Below are 18,288 nucleotides of genomic sequence, written 5' to 3'. Positions count from 1 at the left end.
TACTAGGGAGTTTATTGACTGTAGAAAAAAATGTCAAACGCCAAAAACAGCAGCTGTAAAAACATCATGCAGGGCTAAAGGTTGCATAGTCATATTTGTACTGGTTGCACGACTTATCTTACTATGCTAATATTCCTAATAGGGGAAAGTCCTCCTGGGAGTATAAATTATATCTCTGGGTTTTAATAAACAGTTATTCCTTTGGTTTTATCTCAACACTTTGTCTGTGTACAGTTGCAAAAAAAAGTATGTGAACCCCTTGGGATTACGTGGAGTTTTGCATGAATTGGGCATAAAATGTGCTCTGAATGTCATCTAAGTCACAATAGAACACACTCTGCTGAACATAATACTACACAAACATTAGATGTTGCCATGGTTTAATTGCACATAACATGTAAACATTCACAGTGCAGGTAGGGAAAAGTATGTGAACCTTTGGACTTAATAACTGGTTGACCCTCCTTTGGCAGCAATAACCTCAACCAAACGTTTCCTGTAGTTGCAGATCAGACCTGCACAACGATCTGGAGTAATTTTGGACCACTCCTCTTCACAAAACTGTTTCAGTGTAGCAATATTCTTGGGATGTCTGGTGTGAATCGCTCTCTTAAGGTCATGCCACAGCATTTCAATCGGGTTGAGGTCAGGACTCTGACTGGGCCACTCCAGAAGGCGTATTCTGTGCGGTTGCAGCCATTGTTTTGTTGAATTACTTGTATGCTTTGGGTCTTTGCCCTGTTGCATCACCCATCTTCTGCGGAGCTTCAGTTGGCGGACAGATGGTCGTACGTTTTCCTGCAAAATGTCTTGATAAACTCTGGAATTCATTTTCCCATCAATGACAACAATCCGTCCAGGCCCTGAGGCAGCAAAGCAGCCCCAAACCATGATGCTCCCTCAGCCATGTTTTACAGTGGGGATGAGGTTTTCATGTTGGTGTGCTGTGCCTTTTTTTCTCCACACATAGTGTTGTGTGTTCTTCCCAAACAACTCAATCTTGGTTTCATCTGTCCACAGTATATTTTGCCAGTAGTGCTGTGGAACATCCAGGTGCTCTTTTGCAAACTTCAAACGTGCTGCAATATTCTTTTTGGACAGCAATGGCTTCCTCCGTGGTGTCCTCCCATGTACTCCATTCTTGTTTAATGTTTTCCTATATCATCACACTGATTGGAGTCAAGGTTGGCTCACTCCTGGCTCCAATTAGCTTTGGGAGAAGTCATTAAGCTAGGGCCTCACATACGTTTTCCTCACTGCACTGTGAATGTTTACATGTTATGTGCAATTAAACCATGGCAACATCTAATGTTTGTGTAGTATTATGTTCAGCAGACTGTGTTATTCTATTGTTGTGACTTAGATGACATTCAGAGCACTTTTTATGCCCAATTCATGCAAAACTCCACGTAATCCCAAGGGGTTCACATACTTTTTCTTGAAACTGTATGAGGCTTGGGGTCAAGGGCTGTTATTAGCTATTGGTCTGCTGGAAGGGTTGGGAGGGCAGGAGGCACTGTTTGGTAGAGGCACCCAGTCAGGGTGCTAGGCAGTCCATCACACCAACCATTAAAGGATAATTGTACTTTTAAAACCCAATCATTCTCTTAATATATCCTGAAATATCAAGAAACATTGCAAATATACTCTCTTACCTCTGCCTTTTCTCTTGCAATGCTCTAAAAGCTGTCATCACAGGCACAAGAGCATTGTTCCTGGCACTGGAAGTGCTATGCTGGTAGTTTTAAGTGTGGCACTCCCAGCACTGAACTACTTGGCTGCTAGGCTCTGAGATTATCACAGGGGATAAGGTCACAGGCTTCCCCATACCTAGAAATTCTAGGCATTATCCCCAACTGCCATGAAATAAGAAACTGTGAGGGAGCACAGGGAAGATCAATACATTGGGCTCAGATAAGCTGCATGGGCAAGGTAACAATGACTCAGCACTTTTGTGTATGAACCTCAGTCAGCATTTGACTGTATTATGCCCTGATTTAAATTAAAAAAAAACACATCTGATTTAGCAAGGTATTCTTAGAACCTTTTTGTTTTCCTTGCATTGGTACATGGCTTTGGCAAAGTTGAGGATCCTGGTGAATCGTGCTGTGTGGTTGGGGCATGGCTTCTCTGGTGGCAGCAGATTATATATTTGTTTAGTAAGATAAACATATAAAAAGTACAGCTCTATAAAAACATATATATCATAATGAATATATAAACATTCATAAAATATCAAGTTCAAAACATCCATAAAATAAAAATGTGTAAATAGTTAACTAGTGAATGTTCCAATCCATCGTGCACCCTTTTGTATCATTTTTCACAATGGTCCAAAACCAAATCTGTAAAATATTCCAAACATGATTAAAGGTGTTCAAACAATATAAAACAGGGGCGGACTGACAACTCATGGGGCCCCCGGGCAATAGGGGATCATGGGGCCCCGGGGTCCTTGCCCAAACTCAAAAAAGCCTATGAAAAAGGTACCAGGGGCATCTCATGGGGCCCCCTACTGACCCCGGGCCCTCGGGCAGTGCCTGAGTTTCCAAATGGTCAGTCCGCCCCTGATATAAAAGTTTCACGTCTATCATTGTGAACCCCTTCCACACCTAACTGGGCTAGAACTCACCTTCTGAAACAGCACACTAATAATGTGCCAGTAGTTAGCCCTGTCCTCTTTCCTGACAGCAGTGACCCCTATTGTCTTTCCTTCCAGCGGTGAACCCTGCCCTCTCTCCTGCCAGTGGTGTTCCCTATCCTCTGCCTTTCCAGCAATGTCCTATCACCTGCCAGGAGTCACCCCTGTTCTCTCACCTGCAAGCAGTGACCCCTGTCCTCTCTCTTTCCAGCAGTGACCCCTGTCTTTTCTTCTTCCAGTGGTGACCCCTGTCCTCTAGTGATTGCTCCTGTTCTATCTCCTGCCAGCGGTGACCCCTATCCTCTCTCCTGCCAGTGGTGACTCCTGTCCTCTCTCCTTCCAGCAGTGACCCCTGTCCTCTCTCTTGTCAGCAGTTACCTCTATCCCCTGCACTGCCAGCGATGAACCCTCTCCTCTGCCATACCAATGCCTGTGAACTCCCCTACTGACCCCTGTCCTAAAAAATAATAGCCCTGATATAAACTGCTGCTATCTATTATCCTCTGCCCTGCTGACCCCTTTTACATTGCCCTGCTGATCCTCTGCCCCCTTGACATTTTTTTACTGCAACCCCACATCAGACAAGCTAGATCCAGCCCTGATTACATGTGAGCAGGCACGTTAGCTGCAGGAGCCAGCAAACTCCCATTGCTTTTAATGGGGCTGCCTCTCGCAACTAATTGCAGAGGTTCTCGCACGTAATTGGTATCGGGCCCTTTAGCAGGTGTGTAGCCTAAAATTGATCTTTGCTTCATCATGTCCTTTCTCAAGCTTATGAAGTGGGCACTAACAGCTGGAAGGTGGATCTGCAAAGAGAAACTTGTAAACAAAAAAAGGCTGTGTAAAGATAAATAAAGATAAATACAGCATATACTCTGCTCAAAAAAGGAACACTTTTTAAGTATAGCATCAATTCAATTAAACTCCTGGGATATTGAACTGGACAGTTAAGTAGCAGTTTCAGCTGCTTTGGTGTTAATGAAATTAACAACAGTGCACTAGCTGGGCAACAATGAGATGACCCCCAAAACAGGAATGGTTTTACAGGTGAAGGACACTGACATTTTTTTCCCTACTCTTCTTTTCTGAATGTTTTTCACTAGTTTTGCATTTGGCTAGTGTCAGTGTCACTACTGGTAGCATGAGGCGATACCTGGACCCTACAGAGGTTGCACAGGAAGTCCAAGTCCTCCAGGAGTTGGCACATTAATACCTGCCATTGCCGGAAGGTTTTCTGTGTCTCCCAGCACAGTGTCAACAGCATGGAGAAGATTCCAGGAGACAGGAAGTTACTATAGGAGAGCTGAACAGGGCCTTAGAAGGTCCTTAACTTATCAGCAGGACCGGTATCTGCTCCTTTGTACAAGGAGGAACAGGATGAGCACTGCCAGAGCCCTATAAACTGACCTCCAGCAAGCCACTGGTGTGAATGTCTCTGACCAAACAATCAGAAACAGACTTCATGAGGGTGGCCTGAATGCCTGACGTCCTCTAGTGGGGCCTGTGCTCACTGCCGGGCACCATAGCATTTGATTGGCATTTGCCATTGAACATCAGAATTGGCAGGTCCGCCACTGGTGCCCAGTGCTTTTCATAGATGAGAGCAGGTTCACCCTGAGCACATGTGACAGAGGTGAAAAGGTCTGGAGAAGCCGTGGAGAATGTTATGCTGCTTGTAACATCATTCAGCATGACAGTTTTGGTTGTGGGTCAGAATGGTCTGGGGAGGTATATCCTTAGAGGGATGCACAGACCTCTGCAGGTTAAACAATGACATCCTAACTGCCATTAGGTGTCGAGATGAAATCCTTGGACCCATTGTCAGACCCTACACTGGTGCAGTAGGTCCTGCGTTCCTCCTGGTACACGACAATGCCCGGCCTCATGTGGTGAGAGTATGCAGGCAGATCCTGGAGGATGAAGAAATTGATACCATTGCATGGCCTCCATGTTCACCTGATCTAAATCCAATAGAACACCTCTGTGATGTCATGTTTCGGTCCATCCGACGCCGTCAAGTTGCAGACTGTCCAGGAGCTCAGTGATGCCATGGTCCAGATCTGGGAGGAAATACCACAGGACACCATCCGCCGTCTCATTAGGAGCATTGTCAGACATGCATATGAGCACATGAGGGCCATACAAACTACTCAGTACTATTTTGAGTTGCTGCAATGAAATTTCAGCAAAATACATGAGCCTGCTGCATAATTTTTTCACTTTGATTTTTGGGGGATTTTTGCCTTTGAATTCAGTCCTCTGTAGGTTGATCATTTTTATTTGCATCAAACGATGAGCCATCCTTACGTTCGTAACACATTTCCCAGTACATATCAGTATAGATATCCAGCATGATATTTTCCCCATTGAGATCTGATGTGTTTTCAAAGTGTTCCTTTAATTTTTTTGAGCAAAGTGTGTATATATATTGTAACAGGATTTTCTTGGCAGCGGGTGTGTGTGACCCCCTGCAAAGGCACAGCAAAACAGACGTTTTGGTGAAAAAACAAAGGTGTGGTTTATTTACACTACTTACATAGGAAAAAAACATCAAAACAAAAAGAAACATGAAAATAAATCCTTGCCAACTTGGCCACTTACTATACAAAAATGCTTTCCTTACTATCAACTAGGTGCAGCCTTGTGCTACACTCAGTCCCTATCTCCCTGTTAATTTGAGGCTAGCCACACAGACAGGTATGATGCTCCCCAGTCTACTCAGGCACAGAACTGGTTCCAGGTTGGCACATCTCCCTAAGCAGGCTGGGAAGTTTTACTGAGGCCCTAATGAGCCCACTACCTTCAGCTGGGCTCATTACCTCACTACTGAAGGCTCAGCACTTCCCCCTAGTGGAACAATTCTACATAGAGCCTAAATCTCAGACAAATGTATCTTCCATCCTGGATGTAACCAGGTGATTTTACCTGCCTACTGTCACATACCCCCCCCTCTTGTTTCAACCTTGGGGTTGTAACAAAAGTAGTCAGGCAGGATAAAGCATCCACATTCCCCAATCTGAACCCCAGGGCGATGCTTTACAGTGAAGTGGAATTCTTGCAGGGCCAGGAACCACCTATTTACCCTTCTATTGGTCTCTTTATTTTGAGCCATCCACTTTAAGGGAGAGTGATCCGTGATCAGGTCAAAATGTATGCCTAGCAGATAGTACCGAAGGGAATCTAGGGCCCACTTTACCGCTAAGCACTCCTTCTCAATTGTGGCGTAATTTTCCTCGTGAGATTTTAGCTTTCTGCTGAGGTAGATTACCGGGTGCTCCTCCCCCTTCCAAACCTGGGACAACACTGCTCCTAAGCCAACATAGGATGCATCCATCTGGACCACAAAGTCTTTTGAGAAGTCCGGTGAGTATAGAACTGGCTGGCTAAATAAGGCCCTTTTTAAAGACTGAAATGCTGCTTCAGCCTCTGGGAACCACGTAACCATGACTGACTCCTTTCCTTTGGTCAAGTTGGTTAGGGGCACTGCCAGAGAAGCAAAATGGGGAATGAATCGCCAATAGTAGCCAGCAGTTCCTAGAAAGGTTTCTTGTTGTTTGGACGTGGCCAACTCTGTATCGCTTCAACTTTGTTGATTTGGGATTTTATTACTCCTCTCCCAATAGTGTACCCAAGGTACCTGGCCTCTTCCTGTCCAATAGTACACTTCTTTGGGTTGGCCGTAAACCCAGCTTTCCATATCGAATCCAATACAGCTTGAACTTTTGGCAAATGTGAGGCCCAATCTGTGCTATGGACAATCACATCGTCCAGGTAAACTGCAGCATACTTCTGATGGGGGTGAAGAATCTGATCTATTTTTAGCTGAAAGGTGGCCGGTGCATTCTGTAACCCGAACGGCATTCGTCTATACTGGAATGACCCTTTTGGGGTTACAAATGCAGTCTTCTCCTTTGCTGACTCAGCTAGGGGAATCTGCCAATATCCTTTGGTCAAATCAAGCGTTGTCATGTACCCAAATTAAATTCAAAATCCTAAATATAGCAAATATAATATAGATACACCATCTATTTGGTGTATCTATATTATATTATTTGCTATATTTAGGATTTTGAATTTAATTTGGGAATTTATCGTATCACAAAAAGGTTTTTTTATATATTTAACACTTTCTAGGGTGGAAAGTATTAACTTTTTGAGGGTATAAGGAGGATATACATCTAATTAGTTGCCATGTACCGAGCTGCTCCCAGTCGGTTGATTAAATTCATCTATCCAAGGCATAGGGTAGGTGTCAAATTTTGTAACTTTATTTAACTGTCGAAAGTCGTTACAAAATCGCCAACTCCCATCCAGTTTGGGCACCAACACTATGGGGCTGGACCAGTCCCTCTGGGACTCCTTTGTCACCCCCAAATCCAGCAATCTCTGCACTTCCCCACGTATTGCCTTGCGACGGGCCTCTGGGATTCTATAGGGTTTTAGTTTTACCCTTTCACCCGGCGGGGTGATAATGTCATGCTCCACCCCGGTTTGTCCCTGCAGCTCAGAAAAAACTTCTGTGTTGCAGAGCACAAACTCTTTAACTTCCTGTTGAGTTTTAGATAGAGTGACTGCTATTCCAACCTCAGGAACCAAGCAGTTAGATTGCACTGGTGACAAAGCCTCTGCAACTAGAGATTCCCTATCCCTCCAGGGCTTCAACCGATTAATGTAATATATCTGTTCAGGTTTTCGCCTTCTGGGTTGTCTGACCCTGTAGTTCACCTCGCTAACTCTTTCAATCACCTCATATCGGCCATGCCATTTGGCCAGGAATTTGCTTTCAACTGTAGGGATTAGCACTAGTACTCTATCTCCCTGGGCAAATGACTGGGTCTGGGCCCCCCTAATTGTACACCCTCTGCTGCGCTAACAGCACTTGGGCCAAATGTTCTTTTACGATCGGCATTACCTGTGCAATTCTGTCTTGCATTTGGGCGACGTGCTCAATCACACTCCGGTGGGGAGAACTCACTTTCCCAAGTTTCCTTGCCAATGTCCAACAGCCCTCTTGGGTATCTCCCATAGAGCAACTCCAAAGGTGAAAAACCCATAGAGGACTGGGGTACTTCCCGGATGGCAAACATCAAATAGGGTATTAGATAATCCCAACCCTTTCCATCTTTATCCACCTTTCTTAACATTTGTTTCAGGGTTTTGTTGAACCTTTCAACCAACCCGTCTGTTTGGGGATGATAGACAGAGGTGCGCAATTGTTTTACTTTGAACAACTTCTACAGCTCTTTCATCACCCGGGACATAAAGGGGGTTCCCTGGTAAGCAGTTCCTTTGAAATACCAATTCAGCTGAAAACAAGAAATAGCTCCTTAGCTATCGTCTTGGCATTTCGGAGAGGAATCGCCTCTGGATAGCAGGTGGCATAGTAGCATATAACCAACATGTACTGATACCCCTAGTGGACTTCACTAACGAACCTACCAAATCCATTGCAATCCTCTCAAAAGGGACCTCAATGATGGGAAGAGGTACGAATGGACTACAGAAATGGGGCATAGGGGCCAACTTCTGACACACAGGGCAAGAGGAACAGTAATTTTCTATCTCCTTAATGACCCCAGGCCAATAGAACTTCTGCAATACTCTCTCCCGTGTTTTCTCTGCACCCAAATGACCTCCAAGGATGTGTCCATGGGCCAACTCCAGCACCCACTTCCTGTAAGGTCTGGGCACCACCAGTTGCTCAATGGTTTCTTCCACCCCCTGAGCGACTTGATATAGTAGATCCCTTTCCACAAGGAAGTACGGATAAGCGCAAGTATTATCTGGGTTCACTAGTTCGCCATCTATTTTTTACCACATTTTCCCATGCTTTTTATCAGTGTGGGGTCTTTTAACTGTTCGGTGCCAAATTTTCCCTATGAACCTCTAAGGCAGAAAACTCAACAGCCGGCATGTTTTCGTCTGAAGAGGTAGGCTCCTCCCTAGTTCCTTGAGTCTCCCCTGCTAATACCGACAAGGGGAACTCGGGAGAGTCTTCACCACACTCAGAGGATTCCTGGCATTCACCTCCCTGGTCTGAAGGGGAGACAGTAGGGGGGTCAGGACAATCCCAGAGTTCCCAGAATTTTGGAAAATCCCTCCCCACAATGGCATCATGTGGAAAGTGAGGCACAACCCTACCTGATGAGACAGGTTACCTTTGGATCCCAAAAGACATGGTCGCCACTGGATACTCTGGTGTCCCCATGCACACAAATAACAGCCACTTTTTTATGCCTAGAGACCTCTGTAGTGACTAATTCCTCTTTTATCAATGTTACCAGGCTACCAGAATCCAGCAACACAACAACATTACTTCCATTAATAGACATTTTACATTTCTTGGTTCCCCGGCTGGCAGTGCATGCGACTGTCGCAAACAGCGACTGACATCTGTCAGGGCTCCGGGGTGTGACCAGAGGTATGTGACTGACGCAGGGAAACGCAGGCTTCAGATAAGTTATAAACAATATAATTTATTAAAGACTAACAATACAAACATAAACGCAGTGCAATACTAAAACATAACACAGTGCAAACGAACCAAACCACCCACAGATAACAGTACATACAATGCAAGCGTCGTCAGGCAGGCCGGGTCAATAACAATTGGGCAGGTAGGTACAGGGGGTCAGGCAGAGAATGGTCGGGGTCACAAGCCAGGGATGAAACAGGAGAAGTCAGCAGAGGTCCGGATCAGGCAGGGTCAGCAACGAATCAGTCAGACAGGAACAGGAATGCAGGAACAAGATACAGGGCCCAGGAAAAAACACACACCAAGGCAGAGACTGCAGGTCTGGCCATCCCTTAAATACATCTGCATGATCAACTTCAGGTGTTTGGCTGGCTGCAGGATTGAGTATGATTGCCGGGAGCACCCGCTGGCCAGCCCTGGTACTGCAGCCCACAAGGCAGGTGGGTCCCACCATTACTGGCAAGTCCATTCCTGACAACATCTGTCCCTTAGAAAGTCATATTGTATTGGCTCATCCACAACTGAGCAATTGGCTGCAATATGTCCCTCTTGCCAGCAGTGGTAGCAAATAACCTTTTTCGCTGCCTCTTGCGGCCTTGACCTTCAAGGCCGCTCTTGCCAAAAATTGGCTAGGACTCCCACCCTCTCACTCTCTCCACCCTCACCCCTTAGTATCATCTTACCTGCTACTGGGGATGGTCTGGTCTTAGGGTGGAAAGTTCGTGAGTCTCTGGAAGAGGAGGTCAGGTTTTCCGTAGCCAAGTACCTCTCAACTAGATCCACAAGCTTGTCTGCTGTCTCTGGGTTTTCATGGCTGACCTACCTTTGAATGGCATTAGGAAGAGATATCAGGAACCGATCCAGAACGACACGTTCCACAATTTTTGGTGCGGTCAAAGTCTCTGGCTGCAGCCATTTCCTGCTCAGGTGAATGAGATCATACATCTGCAACCTGGGAGGTTTCCCAAGCCGAAAAGTCCAATTATGCACATGCTGAGCCCGGTCTGCGAGGGTAACACTCAATCGTGCCAATATTTCTGCTTTCAGCACATCATAGTCTTTTGCTTGGTCAGGCTCCAGGTCATAATAAACTTTCTGTGACTCACCAGCTAATAAAGGGACCATCAGTCTAGCCCACTGCTCCCTAGGCCACTTTTCCCTTTAAGCAGTCCATTCAAATGTGGTTAAAAACACCTCAGGATCATCCTCTCCAGTCATTTTTGGCAATAAACGTCCCACACAAAATGATGGTGTATTACCGGAATCACTCCCAGCCTCAGTTTGCTGCCTCTGCTGGAGCTGCTTCATGACGACCTCAATTTGTTGCTGGTGTCTCTAGTCCTGCTGCGCCAGCAATTCCCTATGGTGGGCCTCCGCTTGTTCCAGGGCTTGCTGCTCGGCTGCAATAGTCTGTTGTTGATTGGCATTTGCCTGTTGTTGATTGGCATTTGCTAGAGACAACTGTCTTATCTCCTCCATGCTGGCCTTTATTTACCACGAACTGCCTGTGGTCCTCCACCATGTGTAATGGGGTTTTCTTGGCAGCGGGTGTGTGTGACCCCCTGGGTGAGTTCACAACACAAAACAGGCACAGCAAAACAGCACTTTTGGTAAAAAAACAAAGGTGCTGTTTATTCACACTACTTACATAAGAAAAAACATCAAAACAAAAAGAAACATGAAAATAAATCCTTGCCAACTTGGCCACTTACTATACAAAAATGCTTCCCTTGCAGCCTTGTGCTACACCCAGTCCCTATCTCCCTGTTAATTTGAGGCTAGCCACACAGGCGTTTGTCTCACCGCACAGAGAGGTATGAGGCTCCCCAGTCTACTCAGGCACAGAACTGATTCTAGGTTAACGCATCTCCCTAAGCGGCTGGGAAGTTTTATAGAGGCCCTAATGAGTCCACTACCTTCAGCTTGGCTCATTACCTCACTGCTGAAGGCTCAGCACTTCCCCCTAGTGGAACAAATCCACATAGAGCCTAAATCTCAGACAAATGTATCTTCCATCCTGGACGCAACCAGGTGATTTTACCTGCTTACTGTCAATATATATATATATATATATATATATATATATATATATAACTTTTTTGTGCCAGTTTTCATTTGATTAAAAAAAAAATAGGAGAAATCAATGATAACTTACCACCAAATGTAAGTCCAATGTGTCCTGAATAAATAAGTTATAATTCATCTGGATACACTAAGTAGTTGATATGTAGAGCTACGCCCCACACAGAGGCTACCGGGCATCCAAGCAACAGTACATTCACTATGGCTCCAATAAACAGTCTGGGGGTTGTCTTTTTAGGATTTATTGCTGATAAAACTTGTAACAGGTGGGCTTTTGGGGGCATGGGATAGTTCAAAATGCTCAGTGGCAGATAATGAACAGAGGACAGCAGAGGACAGTCTTTTTACCAGTAGCAGTAGTGGCTAAGAGGGAACAAGTCCAAGGCCCCACAGCTGAAGACCATGGGGCAGGTCTTTGGGCATCTGGTTACCCTGCACCAGTGCACAACTATCAGTACCCAGTGCAGAGCCCAGCACACAGTCTCAGGGACAAACTTAAGTTCACTACTCACACATCCCCAGGACAGTTGCCTCAACCCAGTGTGTGGGGTAGTGCCTCTCAGGACCGGATCCCTTGTGGTGTGGTTCTGCAGTCAGCTCTGAGCAAAGTCCATTTAGCCTTTAATCCTAGCACCTCTGAGGTCTCCTAGAGCAACTGTTCAGTCTATGGGCTGCCTGGCAGCAACAGCCCCTGCACCTCTGGATTGTTTATGGGGAGAAGGAACCTTGCTCTCCTGTGTCTCAGAATATTTATCTGCACTCTGATCCCCTTCTGGACACTTGACACAGTTATTGATCGGAGCCTAATATATATTCAAGCTGGTTGATTTGAATCTCCCGCCCTAAGGCTCCATTCACATCTGAACATTTTGTAGCCAGAAGCTCGAAGCTCCAAACGCTTGAAGAGCAAAAATCAATTATTCCCAATGGAAATGGTTCACATCTCCATACCAATTTACCTGAAGCCAAACACCTGAAGTTCAAACAAGTCCTTGAGCTTTTTTGAAGTTCAAATTGGGCAGATGTGCACATTTTTGGCGCTTTTGTATTCCCACAGAAAGTAATGGAAATGATCGGTTTGCGCGGTTTCACATGTTTTGTCACGTTTTTGCGTGATTTTCTGCTCAGATGAAAAAATAAAAAACATTATATAAATCAGTAATAATAATAATAATAATAATAGTAATTTTTTTATGAAATTAGGGAGTTAAAGTTAGGGGTTATTATTTATTTATTATTAAATACTGTACTGTTAATTTATTGTATTTATTTATGATTATTAGTATTTATTCTGTATTTATTTTACATTAATTTATACATTTAATATTATTATTATCACTCTCACCCTAACAAAAAAAAAAAAGAATAAATAAATAAGAAGACAATAAAATATTAACCCCTAACCCAATCCCTTACCCCCTAATCCCAACCTTAACCCCCAACCCCTAATCCTAACACTATCTAACCTTAACCCTAACCCCTTACCCGAACAAAAGAAAAAAAAAGTTCAAACAAGTCCTTGAGCTTTTTTGTAGTTCAATAGCACATTTTTGGTGCTTTTGTATTCCCACAGAAAGTAATGGAAATGAGCGGTTCGCGCGGTTTCACATGTTTTGTCACGTTTTTGCATGATTTTCTGCTCAGATGAAAAAATAAAAAAAATTATATAAATCAGTAATAATAATTATTATTATTATAGGAATTTTTTAAAGAAATTAGGGGGTTAAAGTTAGGGGTTATTATTTATTATTAAATACTGTACTGTTAATTTATTGTATTTATTTATGATTATTAGCATTTATTCTGTATTTATTTTACATTCATTTATACATTTATTATTATTTTCACTCTCACCCTAACAAAAAAAAGAATAAATAAGAAGAAAATAAATAAAATATTAACCCCTAACCCAATCCCTTACCCCCTAATCCCAACCTTAACCCCCAATCCTAACACTAACCTAACCTTAACTCTAACCCCTTACCCTAACAAAAGAATAAAAAAAGAATAAAAATTAAAAAAAACTGAATAAAAGCTGATGGAAAATCTAAAAAAGTTGAAAACCTATCAACAAATGATGCAACAGATGGTTATTTAGCTAATAAAAAAATGCTCAAAAATGCCTAAAAAAAGCTGTATGAAAACACACAAAATCGCAGCCTAACTTCTGGAAACTTCTTCCAGAGGCAGGGGGAAGCAATCAAACCCAGCCTGTAGACACTGACAGAACAGACAATCACTACAATCACTACTCCCTTGATTACAGAAGGCACCAAAGTTAAATTTACCTAGCATCCTATGCTAACCAGGTGCTACATTGAGGTTTACTAACACATGTCAAAGCTTCAAAACTGTTCAGGTGTTAAGATTTGTTTTACCATCTGTTATAAAGGGGTTAATGTGAATAAAACAAAACAGGATGATTGCAATGTGTCGGGTCAACATTTCTACATTCATATAAATATAATCTCACCTCTCATTTTCCAGGGTGGAGCTTTCTACTTCATTGAACACGTGGCCTCCACAGATGAGTCCAGCTGGACAAGTTTTTTCCAGAAGGTCATGAATCCATCCTGGAAGCTGATTTTTGATGGCTGTAGCATAAAGAAGACCACATGGAAGGACCTAGAAGATGCCAACTTCTCAGACCTGAAACTGCGCCATATAAATGCCCCTACATCTTTGAAACTTATTAACCCTCATATTATTGGATATGCTGTCAAATAAAATCATATAATGCAGGTTTTTAATGGAATGTTAGGCAGGTTCCCTTATTTGTAAAACCAATCCACATGAATAAATGTGTAGACATATTGTACTTGCATTGCAGATCGATGGAAGTCAGTTAAGAGCTTTATACAGCGCTCTGCATTCAGAAAGGATATGCATAAACTGGATACAAAAATGACCTCTTCTTTATGCCCATTTACACTATTACATTGCAGAAATACACGCATCACCTTGTATGTTTTTTCACTTTCACTTGTTTTATATGTGTTTTAGTTGGATGTAGTATGTTTTCATACGCATTTAGATGCTTTTTTTCTTGTGTTTTATTATGACAAAGTAAACGTTAAAACACACTGTTATGCACATAAATGTGTGCCAATACATTTGCAAACATGTGCCTTTTAAAACTTAAAAGTGAATGAGCCCTTCATAAAAAGGTAAAGAGGGGAAGCCATAGAAGCCCTGTTAAGTTTACATTACGCTCCGGTTCCCCATTGAGATTTTCTCTCCCATCCAGATGAGACAGGAAGTGATGGAAAATCTCTCCAATGAGGGAACAAACTGCAACAAAGTATATGTTTTTAATAAAATTGGGAAGTGTTAACATTTATGTTAGCTTATTATTTCTGTCTCTGACTTCCTTTCCTGACCGCTGGTGACTTCTAACCTTGTTTCTTATCTTGCTGTCAGAGGGAAATGAAGTGAGATAAAATCTCCCCAATGGGGTCATGGACAGTAATAGAAGGTATTTACCTTTTCCAAGTCTATCTGAAACAAAAAAAAAGTTTTGCCTGAAGTTGTGCATTAAGGATCTTTTTGGAGTATAGCAAATAAACAAATATGTTTTGAGCATTTGTCCCTGGAAACAGTTAAATATACAAATTTTCTAAACCAGACACCTAAAATAAACAGTTGTTGTGCAACTTTAAGATCATTTTTGTTGTTTCTTTAGATGTGCACATGTGGGGGCCCAGTGAGCCTCTCCAACTACACCATGCTAGGAGGTGAACTCGCCAGGTTGTGGGTGGGGGTCACTCACCCATGCACATGGGGTACCTATGGATGTGTGATCACGCTCATTAATGCCTTTTCCACCAGTAAATTACAGAGTCCGTTTGTGATTGTATTGCCCCATGTCCCTGCACATCTTGCTATTAAGTTCACATTTAAGAGGGACATTACTGAGCCCATGCCCTCTCCACCTGTCCAGTGTACCACTGCCACCTAACTTCCAGTGACATTATGGGGTCCTGCCAAGCACTAGCGTGGACTTCATGTGTGCTCTCATTTAACTCTGTGAGCTCTCCCAAACCCCATTATGAGGCTGTGGGTCTCTGTAACACATTTGGTTCTGGTTGCTCTGGGAAACCAACCACTGGGGAGTGAGCCAGATCACTGGTCCTAATCACATTCCCAACGCACACGTGCCCACTCACACTCCTGTAGCAGTTGATGCAAGTCCATAAAGGATGGTCGCATACAAGAAACTTTATTTGAGACTGCTCAGATAGAACATGGTTCTGACAAGGTGTTCTTTCTGAGCAGTCTTCAATAAAGTTTCCTGAGAGTAATACCAGCAGTGTGAGACCCTCCTTTTCAATTGGCGTAGAATTTCATTATTCTGATAATAATTAAAAGTAGATGTCCACAGTACCTCCACCATCAGAAGTAAAGTGTTCCCTACCCTCCCTTACATCCAAGTCACCTCCCTTACCTTGTGCTGCTGCCAGGAAAAAGCTGGGTGCAGGTATGGAAAGCAGAAAGTGCAGGGTCTGGAGGAGGACAAGAGGAGAGCAGAAGGCAGCTCCTGGAAACTGCTCAATGCTGAGACCAGGAGAGGCAGAGACAAAGGGGTGCTGTGGCTGCACAGAGAGGCACAGGATTTAGTAGAGGAGTTCTGTCCTCCTCTCTGCTGCAGACTGCTGAAACTAGGTGGGGCAAAGATGAGGGGTATGCCAAAGCTGCAGGAGAGCTGCAGTTGGATTTTCTTAGGTAGTAAGTTTAGATGCAAACAGTGTTTAGTGCAGTTCTCACTTGATGTAGAGCAGAAAATCAAGGAAGGAAAAAAGGATTCCAGGTATGGAAATGTTTACATAGTTACATTGGCCCAGCTTACAAAGCATTCTTTGATTAGATAAGGTGAAGAGCGTAGCATAATTCCCTGCCTGTGCACCTCATCCATTCACAGAATTCTGTACACCTGTCTTGGCAGGGTGACCTCCTATGTTCACAATGCAGGAGGGCAACCATTCTGCATGGTTCCTGAAAAACAGTGGAGTAGTGGTGTATACTATAGTGTATACTACAGTGATTTCCAGCTTCTAGACCAGGGTTTCTCAACTAAGGTAACTCCAGAGGTTGGCAGGGGTTCCTTGAGCAATTGTTGCCTCTCAGATAAGTTCCCACTGACACCATTGATCTTTTTAGCTATCTGTAAGGGGGTAATTCTTCCCAATGACCACAAGTGTAAGGAGCATTCTTACCTTTGACTATTACACTAATGTATCATGAGTAGTAGATAAAGTCATTTTTAGCAGTGGTTCGCTGTATCAAGGATCATGATAAAGGCCCTCTGCTCAAGAAAGCACATGTCCAGGCCCATCTGAAGTTTGCCACTGAACATCTGAATGATGCAGAGGAGGACTGGTTCAAAGTGTTGTGGTCAGAGGAGACCAAAATCTAGCTCTTTGGCATCAACTCAACTCCCCGTGTTTGGATTAGGAGGAATGCTGCCTATGACCCCAGGAACACCATCCCAACTGTCAAACATGGTGGTGGAAACATTCTGCTCTGGCGGTGGTTTTCTGCTAAGGGGACAGGACAACTGCACCGCATCAAAGGGACGATGGACAGGGCAATATAGCGTCAAATCTTGGGTGAGAACCTTTTTCTCTCAGCCAGGGCATTGAAAATGGGTTGTCGATGACTGTTCCAGGTTTGCACACATCTCAGGGACATCCTCTCCAAGTTATAAAGGCACAAAACCAAGTTAGAAGCCACCTCCTTTAGGCAGAAAGCAAAGCTAGAAGTTATTGTGTGTGTTGCAGACTCAAAGGGCAGCAGCATCAGCAGAGACTGTGCTATACAAAACTGAGATTGGTTCAGAAGGAGTCCAGCTCCAAGATCATGTGGAAATAGCAACTCATGATTCAGTGAAAAGGACTCAGGAAAATGTACAGAACCGTGCTCTGGACCAAGTTACGACAGAGTATGCTTCTATCAAGCCTGTTTCCAACATATTCCCATGGTTTCCTGACTTGACATACTGAAAGCCCTCTCCAGGTATGTCTGTACTGTCTCCCACTTTGAACATTGGTGCTGTCCCAGTACCAAGGGTACATGTTCAAGAAAAGACAATGTTAACCTTCAGCATCTACCACAGGACATGGGTTATCATGTATCCTTATTCAGAAATGACCTGTTAGTATTCTCAGGGACAACTGACCTAGCAAAGCACCTCATTTGGCAAGAATTAGTGATCACTGGGCTACATTTGATGAGAACTATTGGGCATGGAAGACATGTTTCCAAGGCATCAGAGATCTCATGTCTTATGGCTAGAGAGGAGCTACACCTTCTGACAAAGTGGCTCGGACAAGAGTTATCTTGACAGGTCAAGAGAATCAGGTCTATACACATTCAAGATCCAGCTGCTAGGGTTACAATAGTGTGGCAGAGATTAGAGGACTGTTATAGCAGCCCTGAAGCTATTGAGAACGCTTTGTTGAAGAAACTGGAAGACTTCCCTAAAATATCGAACAAAGACAAACTAAAGTTAAGAGAACTTGGTAACATGTTGTTGGAAATCAATGCAGCCAAGACCGAAAGCCACTTACCAGGATTGCAATACCTAGACACAGCACATGGGATTAAACCAATAATTGAAAAGCTCCCATACAGTCTGCAAAATAAGTGGATTTCTCAAGGCTCTAAGTACAAGGAATATCATTGTGTCTCCTTCCCACCATTCAGGTTCTTCACCAAGTTTATCGTCAACCAAGCAAAGACTAGAAATGACCCAAGCTTTATATTCTCGACATACAGTAACCAGATGTCAGCAAACACAGAGAATATAGGAGTAAAGCATGGCAAGAGACTATCAGTGTCAGTCAGAAAGACAGAGGTGTCAGCCACTGATGCAGCTTTACATCTTAACAACTGAAAAGAAGTCCATGGACCTAAACAGTTCATGTCCAATTCATAAAAAAACACACGCACTTTCAAAGTGTAGTGGATTCAGAAGCAAGCACATTTATGAACGTAAAACATACCTGAAAGAAAATGATGTTTCAGATGTTGTACATCCACCAAACACATTGCTAAAGACTATAAGGTCAATATAAAATGCAGAGAGTGCAGT

The 18,288-nt window shown here is 43.5% G+C and overlaps 1 protein-coding gene across 1 annotated transcript in view; it reads left to right on the top strand.

Annotated features, from left to right (window-relative positions):
• The window catches only part of LOC149447807 (thiol S-methyltransferase TMT1A-like), a 37,339-nt gene extending 22,482 nt beyond the window's left edge, over positions 1 to 14,857 (top strand). The window contains exon 2 of the mRNA XM_089652041.1: positions 13,686 to 14,857. Coding sequence (XP_089508167.1) covers positions 13,686 to 13,925 — 240 coding nt within the window. The 3' untranslated portion in view covers positions 13,926 to 14,857. The remainder of the gene's footprint in view (positions 1 to 13,685) is intronic.
• The last annotated feature ends 3,431 nt before the right edge of the window (positions 14,858 to 18,288 follow it).

The sequence above is a fragment of the Staurois parvus genome, unplaced genomic scaffold (genome assembly GCF_062004578.1).
Source record: "Staurois parvus isolate SC_StPar_1 unplaced genomic scaffold, SC_StPar_1.0 ptg000669l, whole genome shotgun sequence".
NCBI lineage: Eukaryota > Metazoa > Chordata > Amphibia > Anura > Ranidae > Staurois > Staurois parvus.
The sequence above is the reverse complement of the archived record's forward strand: the minus strand, read 5'-3'. Positions and strand labels throughout refer to the sequence as shown.